At 46.8% G+C, this 11,571-nt stretch overlaps 1 protein-coding gene across 1 annotated transcript in view; it reads right to left on the reverse strand.

Annotated features, from left to right (window-relative positions):
* Window positions 1–11,571, reverse strand: part of TRIP11 (thyroid hormone receptor interactor 11) — a 107,761-nt gene extending 96,190 nt beyond the window's left edge. Inside the window, exons 1-3 of the mRNA XM_082275452.1 lie at window positions 11,182–11,571; window positions 1,902–1,972; window positions 627–737 (exon numbers count right to left, since the gene is read on the reverse strand). Coding sequence (XP_082131578.1) covers window positions 627–737; window positions 1,902–1,972; window positions 11,182–11,317 — 318 coding nt within the window. The 5' untranslated portion in view covers window positions 11,318–11,571. The remainder of the gene's footprint in view (window positions 1–626; window positions 738–1,901; window positions 1,973–11,181) is intronic.

Consider the following 11,571-nt stretch of genomic DNA (forward strand, 5'->3'; position numbering starts at 1 on the left):
ACACTCTGGGAAGAGGGGAGACTGCTCAGGTTTCTGGCTGTACACTCTGGGAGACTGCTCAGGTTTCTGGCTGTACACTGTGGGAAGAGGGTAGACTGCTCATGTTTCTGGCTGTACACTGTGGGGAGAGGGGAGACTGCTCAGGTTTCTGGCTGTACACTCTGGGAAGAGGGCAGACTGCTAAGGTTTCTTGCTGTACACTGTGGGAGACTGCTCAGGTTTCTGGCTGTACACTGTGGGAAGAGGGGAGACTGCTCAGGTTTCTGGCTGTACACTGTGGGAAGAGGGTAGAACGCTCAGGTTTCTGGCTGTACACTGTGGGAAGAGGGGAGACTGCTCAGGCTTCTGGCTGTACACTGTGGGAAGAGGGGAGACTGCTGTAAGAAAGGACCAATAGACGGCTTATGCCGCCAATTACCAGATTAAGGTCGGCCGTACATGGGTTGAAATTTGGAAGGTTCAGCAAGGACTGGCCAAATTTCAGACCATGTATGGGCAGGCTGGTTGTACAAAAGTCGATCTATTGACTGACTTCTGTACAACTGTCTTGTCAGGTAACCACCTGTGTCTGCCCCGTCTGAAAGGGGCCTCAGGGTTCAGGATTTAGAATGATGTCAGCCTCCAACCTCTCTTTGCTGCAGCCGGGTTCTGTAGTCGGCACTTTGCTGCTTCACTTGTAGTTCAGACGCTTCCAGCTTCTCCTCCAGCTCTGTGCAGAGTTTCTTCAGCCTCTCATTCTGTGCAGAAGACATGACATGACTGGCGTGAGGAACATGTGATCAATGACATCATCAGACAACAAAGACGTCAGGAATATGTGATCACTGACATCATCAAACAACAAAGACATCAGGAACATGTGATCAATGACATCATCAGACAACAAAGACATCAGGAACATGTGATCAATGACATCATCAGACAACAAAGACATCAGGAACATGTGATCAATGACATCATCAGACAACAAAGACATCAGGAACATGTGATCAATGACATCATCAGACAACAAAGACATCAGGAACATGTGATCAATGACATCATCAGACAACAGACATCAGGAACATGTGATCAATGACATCATCAGACAACAAAGACGTGAGGAACATGTGATCAATGACATCATCAGACAATAAAGACATCAGGAGCATGTGATCAATGACATCATCAGACAATAAAGACATCAGGAGCATGTGATCAATGACATCATCAGACAACAGACATCAGGAACATGTGATCAATGACATCATCAGACAACAAAGACGTGAGGAACATGTGATCAATGACATCATCAGACAACAAAGACATCAGGAGCATGTGATCAATGACATCATCAGACAACAGACATCAGGAACATGTGATCAATGACATCATCAGACAACAAAGACGTGAGGAACATGTGATCAATGACATCATCAGACAAAGACATCAGGAGCATGTGATCAATGACATCATCAGACAACAGACATCAGGAACATGTGATCAATGACATCATCAGACAACAAAGACGTGAGGAACATGTGATCAATGACATCATCAGACAACAAAGACATCAGGAGCATGTGATCAATGACATCATCAGACAACAGACATCAGGAACATGTGATCAATGACATCAGACAACAAAGACATCAGGAACATGTGATCAATGACATCATCAGACAACAAAGACGTCAGGAACATGTGATCACTGACATCATCAAACAACAAAGACATCAGGAACATGTGATCAATGACCTCATCAGACAACAAAGACATCAGGAACATGTGATCAATGACATCATCAGACAACAAAGACATCAGGAACATGTGATCAATGACATCATCAGACAACAAAGACATCAGGAACATGTGATCAATGACATCATCAGACAACAAAGACAAGACCTGACATCACTCACCTCTGACCTCTGCATAGCCTGGAGGCTCTCAATGTCTCTGACCTTGGGTACCGGACCCTCGCCTCCAACATCTACAAAAAAACACACAGTCACAATACAGACACAATACCAACAGAAAAAAAAAAAAATAGAATTTCTTCATAAATTTAGGCCAAAATGTATTCTGCTACCTGTCTTTGGTAATCAAAATCCCAATAAAAGTATCTAAATTGGTCTGTGTGGAAGTTATAGCGTCTATAAACTATGGGATATATAGAGGAATTCATGCAGCTATAGACACTATACTGGTGATGCCACTGATCAGCAACTTTTAGTGTGATAGCGGTAGGGTGGCGAGCAATCTGACACTAACAGACACTAGCTGGGAGAGTCACTGACACAGACATTGCTAGTGACACTAATACAGTGATCAGTGATAATACTGTACACTGACACTGGCTGGGAAGGAGTGAACACCAAGGTGTTACCGGTGTGCCTAACGTGTAATGTGTGTTGCTTTTATTCACCGATTTGGCGGCATGGCCTTCATGTACACAGAGATGATTTCAGGAAATAGAAGCAGCCGGATCATGGTTTGTAAATACAGAACTCAGTGCTGTGACTGGACACAGCCGATCAGCAGGTATACAGCCAAAATTATTGGTTGTCCATTCACAGCACAGGTCAGCCGCCAGCACTACTCCATCTCAGAGCAAGCAAGAGAGGGTGGCTACGCTCCGCCATACAGTGGGACCTTAGCGGGTGGCTACGTTCCTCCATACAGTGAGATCATACAGGGTGGCTACGTTCCTCCATACAGTGAGATCATACAGGGTGGCTACGTTCCTCCATACAGTGAGATCATACAGGGTGGCTACGCTCCTCCATACAGTGAGATCATACAGGGTGGCTGCGCTCCTCCATACAGTGAGATCATACAGGGTGGCTGCGCTCCTCCATACAGTGAGGTCATACAGGGTGGCTACGCTCCTCCATACAGTGAGGTCATACAGGGTGGCTACGCTCCTCCATACAGTGAGATCATACAGGGTGGCTGCGCTCCTCCATACAGTGAGGTCATACAGGGTGGCTACGCTCCTCCATACAGTGAGGTCATACAGGGTGGCTACATTCCTCCATACAGTGAGATCATACAGGGTGGCTGCGCTCCTCCATACAGTGAGGTCATACAGGGTGGCTACGCTCCTCCATACAGTGAGATCATACAGGGTGGCTACGTTCCTCCATACAGTGAGATCATACAGGGTGGCTACGTTCCTCCATACAGTGAGATCATACAGGGTGGCTACGTTCCTCCATACAGTGAGATCATACAGGGTGGCTACGTTCCCTTCATACAGTGAGATCATACAGGGTGGCTACGTTCCTCCATACAGTGAGATCATACAGGGTGGCTACGCGCCTCCATACAGTGAGATCATACAGGGTGGCTACGTTCCCTTCATACAGTGAGGTCATACAGGGTGGCTACGCTCCTCCATACAGTGAGATCATACAGGGTGGCATACGCTCCTCCATACAGTGAGGTCATACAGGGTGGCTACGCTCCTCCATACAGTGAGATCATACAGGGTGGCTGCGCTCCTCCATACAGTGAGATCATACAGGGTGGCTGCGCTCCTCCATACAGTGAGGTCATACAGGGTGGCTACGCTCATCCATACAGTGAGATCATACAGGGTGGCTACGCTCCTCCATACAGTGAGATCATACAGGGTGGCTACGCTCCTCCATACAGTGAGATCATACAGGGTGGCTATGTTATTCTCCAACAGAAAGTCAGATCACAACAGCAACGAGAAAAAAAATGGAATATGGGAGATTTGGAGGCTGAGAGCAACAGAAGGGTTTTTTTTTTAATACAATATGCTTTTTTAAGATCACATACTGGAATCAAATTTGTTTAAACCAGAGTTTAGTGTCACTTTAATCTTCATCAAATAATTGAAAAAAAATCAACAAGTTTCGGGGGTCTGAACCCCCTTCATCAGGCCCTGGATGCAGTATATATGCTTGAGGAGATTTAGTTAGCACAATAAACAGATTGAATGGACATACAGTTTGTGTGAGAGATAACAAATCCATTTCTATACATTGGACTTTGTTTTGCTACTGAATTACAACATCTAAGCCCTGGTAAAGGGGGTGCGTTGGCTGTATTATTCAGTTATCTGATGAATGATTAGTTTCCCCAGACTCACTTTTGGCATTGCTAAAATGAGGGACAAACCCATCAAATGGATGGGGGGGGGGGGGCGGGGGGTGAGAGAGTAGTGAAGCAGTACTGTGGCAGGTTTTGTTACTCTGTGGTCACTCACCAGATGGAAAAGCTGGGGGCGGGGGGAAAGAGAGAGTAGTGAAGCAGTGCTGTGGCAGGTTTTGTTACTCTGTGATCACTCACCAGATGGAAAAGACGGGGGGGGGGGGGTGAGAGAGTAGTGAAGCAGTACTGCGGCAGGTTTTTGTTTGATGGAAAAGCTGGGGGCGGGGGGAAAGAGAGAGTAGTGAAGCAGTGCTGTGGCAGGTTTTGTTACTCTGTGATCACTCACCAGATGGAAAAGCTGGGGGCGGGGGGAAAGAGAGAGTAGTGAAGCAGTGCTGTGGCAGGTTTTGTTACTCTGTGATCACTCACCAGATGGAAAAGACAGGGGGGGGGGGTGAGAGAGTAGTGAAGCAGTACTGCGGCAGGTTTTTGTTTGATGGAAAAGCTGGGGGCGGGGGGAAAGAGAGAGTAGTGAAGCAGTGCTGTGGCAGGTTTTGTTACTCTGTGATCACTCACCAGATGGAAAAGACGGGGGGGGGGTGAGAGAGTAGTGAAGCAGTACTGCGGCAGGTTTTGTTACTCTGATCACTCACCAGATGGAAAAGGTGGGGGGAGAGAGAGTAGTGAAGCAGTACTGTGGCAGGTTTTGGTACTCTGTGGTCACTCACCAGATGGGAAAGGTGGGGAGAGAGAGAGTAGTGAAGCAGTACTGTGCCAGGTTTTGTTACTCTGTGGTCACTCACCAGATGGAAAAGGTGGGGGGCGGGGGAAGAGAGTAGCGAAGCAGTACTGTGGCAGGTTTTGGTACTCTGTGATCACTCACCAGATGGAAAAGGTGGGGGGAGAGAGAGAGTAGTGAAGCAGTACTGTGGCGGGTTTTGTTACTCTGTGGTCACTCACCAGATGGAAAAGCTGGGGGCGGGGGGAAAGAGAGAGTAGTGAAGCAGTGCTGTGGCAGGTTTTGTTACTCTGTGATCACTCACCAGATGGAAAAGACGGGGGGGGGGGTGAGAGAGTAGTGAAGCAGTACTGCGGCAGGTTTTGTTACTCTGATCACTCACCAGATGGAAAAGGTGGGGGGAGAGAGAGTAGTGAAGCAGTACTGTGGCAGGTTTTGGTACTCTGTGGTCACTCACCAGATGGGAAAGGTGGGGAGAGAGAGAGTAGTGATGCAGTACTGTGCCAGGTTTTGTTACTCTGTGGTCACTCACCAGATGGAAAAGGTGGGGGGCGGGGGAAGAGAGTAGCGAAGCAGTACTGTGGCAGGTTTTGGTACTCTGTGATCACTCACCAGATGGAAAAGGTGGGGGGAGAGAGAGAGTAGTGAAGCAGTACTGTGGCAGGTTTTGTTACTCTGTGGTCACTCACCAGATGGAAAAGCTGGGGGCGGGGGGAAAGAGAGAGTAGTGAAGCAGTACTGTGGCAGGTTTTGTTACTCTGTGATCACTCACCAGATGGAAAAGACGGGGGGGGGGGTGAGAGAGTAGTGAAGCAGTACTGCGGCAGGTTTTGTTACTCTGATCACTCACCAGATGGAAAAGGTGGGGGGGAGAGAGAGTAGTGAAGCAGTACTGAGGCGGGTTTTGTTACTCTGTGGTCACTCACCAGATGGAAAAGGTGGGGGGCGGGGGGGGTGGGAGAGAGTAGTGAAGCAGTACTGTGGCAGGTTTTGTTACTCTGATCACTCACCAGATGAGAAAGGTGGGCGGGGGGTACAATTACTATAAGTACAGGTGGAGATGGGGTACAGTAGGACATATACACGGGGAGATGATGTGTTTTGCCTGGAGCTCCATTTTTAGTTTACTCCACACAGAGCTGAACACACAGGACTCCTCTGTCTGCTGATCCATCCCGAGGCTGTGTACACCGAGACACTTCTGTCTCCCTCTATAGACCATTGAGAGAACCGCTACCATCCCAGAGCTCCAGATCTCCACTATACGGGGTATACCCGTCACCTCCACCTCAGCAATAAATACATTATATTATGGCATATGGGGGAGGGGGTCTCACTTGTTCTCCCCTGCAGCATATACATATTTTATACAGTGGGGAAAATAATTCTTTAATCTCCTGCAGGACGTTGTAAATGTGTCCTCTTACAAAGAAATGAAGGGTCTATAATTTTTATTATAGGTGTATTTTAAATGATAGAGAGAATATCAACTAAGCATCCAGAAAAAAAAAAAAAAAAAAACACACAATACAAATGTTATAAATTGAGTTGCAGTTCAGCAAGTATAAAATAAGTATTTGATCCCCAAGTAAAACATGACTTAGTAGTTGGTGGAGAAACTCTAGTTGGCAAGCACAGAGGTCAGACATTTCTTGTAGTTGGTGACCAGGTCTGCACACATCTCAGGAGGGATTTTGGTCCACTCTCCTTACAGATCTTCCCTAAATCCTTAAGGTTTCTTGGCAACTCAAAAGTTTCAACTCCCTCCATCCGGTGGAGAGGGAGAAAGGCAGGCGGCTAAACAAGCTGCCTGTCATTCTCCCCGGTGTATGAATGATGATCATACGGTTCTACTATGTAGAATTGTTGATCACTGTTCATACATCATAAGCCACAGCCAATCACAGTAGAAAGCACGCCCCTATTGACACACATAGCCCCTCCCTCTCAAAAAAAGTTAACCCCTTCACTGCCAGTGTAATTTTACAGTAACAGTGCATATGTATAGCACTGATTACTGTAGTAATGTCACTAGTAACCCAAAAAGTGTCAAAAATGTCAGTCAAGGCTCCGATCTGTCCACCGCAATGTCGCTGTACCGCAAAAAAAAAAAAAAACGCAGATCGCCGCCATTACGCGTTAAAAAAAAAAACCAACAAAAATCTTTCCCTTTGTTAGTAAACGCGATAACTTTTGCGCAAACCAATCAAAATACGCTTTTTGCGATTTTTTTTTTACCAAACATATGTAGCATAAAACAAATTGGCCGAAAATGTTACAAAATTTTGATTTTTACATTTTCTTGGGGGGAGTTTCATATAAAAAAAATGTGAAAAATAGTTATTTTTTCAAAATTGTCGCTCTTTTTTTGTTTATAGCGCAAAAAGTAAAAATTGCACAGGTGATTAACTACCACCAAAAGAAAGCTCTGTTTGTGGGGAAAAAAAAGGACGCCAAATTCGTTTAGGTACAGCGTCGCACGACCGCGCAATTGTCCGTTAAAGTCACGCAGTGCCGAATCGCAAAATAGGCCCTGGTCAGGAAGGGGGTAAAATCTTCCGGGGCTTAAGTGGCTAAAGTCAAACACGAAGGTGGAAACATTTTGCTTTGGGGCCATTTCTCTGCTAAATGTACAGGCTGAATTTGCCACATTTAGGGGCCACTGGACGGGGCCGTGTATTGTAAAATCTTGGATGAGAACCTTCTTCCCCCAGCCAGAACACTGAAGATGGGTCATGGATGGGTCTTCCAGCATCACAATGACCCAAAACATACCACCAAGGCAACAAAGGAGTGGCTCAAAAAGAAGCACGTTAAGGTCGGATGGGATCGGGACGTGTGACGTCATCGCGCTTAGGACGCAGCGGCCATTTTTACGGTTAGCAAAGCAGATTTTGTACACGTGCCGATGCCGCTCTGCAAAAATGTGTATCACCTCGTTTTATCAATAAAATTTGTATGATTTGGAACGTAGTACTCTATGAGCATCTTCTTTATCTCTAGGGCCGGAGTATCCTTCTGTGGGAATTTGATTATTTGGAGATCCCATCTCTTCTATGGAAGTATCGGCTGGGAATAAGGAGACCGGATGAGCCTGCTGTGGGATACATTAATGCTCTGATATTATCAGTCGGATGGTAAGAGGCAGTGTGGTTGGTGGCTTGGTGGTGGTGGTGTCACTTCTCTGCCCGATAAGCTGATCTCTGCAAAAGTATTACAGGACTGATACAACTTGCCTATAGCACTGCACCTTCTTTTATTATCAGTGGCCAAGTAATGGCGCTTTTCCACTGCGTGTACCGGCTCGGCTCCACTCGGCAATGCTTGTCCCAGCTTGGCTCGGTTTGCTTTTCCACTGCGTGGTACGAGTCGGCACGTTTCTGCACTATATAGGCTCTACTCGGCTCAGTTTGCTTTTCCACTAAAGTAATAAGTGGGTGGGATTACAACGTAATCCAATAACAGTGACAATTGTCTGACTAATCAGTGGCTAGTAGTGACGACCAATCAGGCTGCATGCGAAGGATTGTGGGATTTGGTATAGGTACGGCACCGCTTGGAACCTCAACCAAGGTGGTGCCATTTAACCACTTTAGCCCCGGAGGATTTGGCTGCTTAATGACCAGGCCCTATTTGCGATTTGGCACTGCGTTACTTTAACGGTCGTGCGACGCTGTACCCAAATGAACTTTTGAAATTGACTTTTTTTCCCTACAAACAGAGCTTTCTTTTTGTGGTATCTGATCACCTGTGCGATTTTTATTTTTTGCGTTATAAACAAAAAAAGAGCGACAATTTTGAGAACATAATATTTTTTCACATTTTTTTATATGAAATTCTCAAAAAAAAAAATGTAAAAATCAAAATTTAACATTTTAGGCCAATTTTTTTTCTGCTACATATTTTTGGTAAAAAAAAAAAATTGCAATAAGCGTATTTTGATTGGTTTGCGCAAAAGTTATTGCGTCTACAAACTAAGGGAAAGATTTATGTCATTTTTATTTATTTATTTTTTACTAGTAATGGCGGCGATCTGTGATTTTTTGCGGGACTGCGACATTGCGGCGGACAGATCGGACTCCTAACTGACATTTTTGACACTTTTGGGGGGGAGCAGTGACATTACTACAGTAATCAGTGCTAAAAATATGTACTGCCACTGTAAGAATGACACTGGCAGGGAAGGGTGTAGCAGAATGGACACTAATGGCCCGTACACACGTGCAGATTGTCGGCCGAAAAGATTCGGCCGACGACCGATCGGCCGATTTTCGGCTTGTTAGTATGATGCTTCCGACAGCCGACAGCGCACTTTCGGCCGAACAGAATCTGTCATGCAAGCATTAAAGTTTTTGTATGCCGACACCAGAACGGCCGATTGTTCGCCAGTCAGTACAGAATTCGGCCGACAGACAGCAGATTTGCAAGACTGGGCATGCTCAGAAAAAAAAAAACACAGGGAAAGTTAACCATCACATGACATCACTTCTGCAGTCGGCTGTTGTTGGCCGACAAAATTCGTGTGCAGTCTTTTGCAGTTTTCAACAGACATGACAGCCCTCAGACAAAAGACGGCCGATCGGTACGTGTGTACGGGGCATAAGAGTGGGGTTTGTGTTGAAAGAGTGAGGGAGCAGTGTCCCTCAGGAGATGGGTGGGGGTTTGTTATTAAATACCTGCATTCTATTGTCCTATTGTTCCTGTCTGGCAGAGTAAGGTTATTATGGGATGTTCAGCTTTGTGTGTGGAATGTCTCGAAGAGGGAGGGGTTTTGGCAGAGTGTAGATCCCTTGTGTTTTCAATAAACAAGGCATTTGAGTTTTGACTCCCAACACCTGTGTCATCTAGTCCTTGGGAGAGAAGAATGGTATAACGCTACCTGGATTGTTGCATGCTGTACCGGCCTATTTGGATTATTACCCGTTTTCCTGTCTATCAGCGGAGCCCCTGTAGATTAAACTACTTCTCCACTACAAAGGGGTTAACTGCACTGGTGATCAAGGGGTTAAATGTTTCCCTAGGGGCGTGATTCTAACTGTCAGGGGGCGTGGCTTGTGAAGTAATCAAAGAGACATGCGATCCTATATAGCAGGATCATATAGCATCTGTGATTACTTCAGGGAGAATGACAGACGGCTGTGTTTACATCAGCCGTCTGTCCTACTCTCTCTGCTGCGGGAGATTATGAGTGGCGGGCGGCCATCGGAGCCCCCGGTCACATGCACTGACTCCCTAGCTAACTAGCGGGGGCGCAGCGGCGGGAGCGTTCGCCCCCTAGAGTCTTCTGAGCGAGTGACATAGTACTACATCACTTTGCCCAGGAGCAGCTGCCTGCCGCAGTAAATGTGCGGTGGGCGGGGCGGAAGTGGTTAAGCGAGCCATACCGTGGAAAAGTGGAAAAGCGCCAAAGCGAGCCGTACCATGCAGTGGAAAAGCGCCATACGTCTCCTGATCTGAACCCAATCGGGGAACACCTATGGGGGATTCTGAAGAGAGGAGCATCACTCTCCATCCCCCATCCAGGCTCTATAAGAGGTCGTTGTTGAAGAATGGAAAAAGATAGAATGTTGCGATATGTCACCAACTTGTTCCTTCCATGCCTAGAAGACTTGGCGCTGTCCTTACACATCATGGAGGTCATACAAAGTTCTAGATTGGAGGAGTGTTTGTTGTGGGGTGTGTTCATTTTTGCATCAACTTAGTTATATTATTAACATTACTTCCATGTAAGGAGCTAAACAAATGTTCTATGAAACCCAGTTTTCTCATCATTTTGGAAATTGTTCTTTTGTGTTCATTGGGATATTGATTAAAATCTTACAAAAAAAAAAAAAAAATCTTACTTTTCAAAAGGGGTGTACTCATTTATGCTGAGCACTGTATATATAAAATGATATATATAGATGGGGGGAGGGGACTCACCTTTATATATTATGGTATATAGATAGTGGGGGGGGAGGGGGTCTTGTATGTATATATTATGGTATGTGTGGGGGGAGGGGTGGTATACAGATGGTGGGGGGAGGGGACTCTCCTGTATATATTATGGTATATAGATTGTGGGGGACGGGTGGTGGTATACAGATGGTGGGGAACTCACCTGTATATATTATGGTATATGTGGGGGAGGGGTAGTATATAGACAGTGGGGGAGGGGACTCTCCTGTACATATTATGGTATATGTGGGGGAGGGGTGGTAGTATACAGATGGTGGGGGACTCTCCTGTATATATTATGGTATAGGGGGGGGGGAGGGGACTCACCTGTATATATTATAGTATATGTGGGGGGGGAGGGGTAGTATATAGATGGTGGGGGGGGGGGGGAGGGGACTCACCTGTCTCCTCAGCCCCCTCCAGTAGCATGTCTTTGGTGAAGTTGGAGATATGTCCGGTGATGGAGGAAAGGCTTCCCCCGACCTGCCCCAGGGATTGCCCCAGGCCGGAGCCCAGCCCCCCCAGCCAGGAAGCCATGTCTGGAGGTTCCCCCGGGGAGGGGTGCACACTAGGCGGACAAAGCCTTCAGGAAAGTCCGAGGCTTCACCAGGACGTCCCGGGGCCAGCAGGCCTCATATCCCGGCACGGCTCTCCCCGGTCACCGCTCACTTCCCGGACACCGAGCCGTTCTCCGCCAGCTCGACGGCCACCATGACACTCTCCTCTCTATGGTGGCACCGGAGCGACGTGTCCACAGCGCGCTGCATGCCGGGACGGCGGGAGGTCCTCCA

This window comes from Pelophylax lessonae (genome assembly GCF_965119305.1).
Source record: "Pelophylax lessonae genome assembly, chromosome: 13".
NCBI lineage: Eukaryota > Metazoa > Chordata > Amphibia > Anura > Ranidae > Pelophylax > Pelophylax lessonae.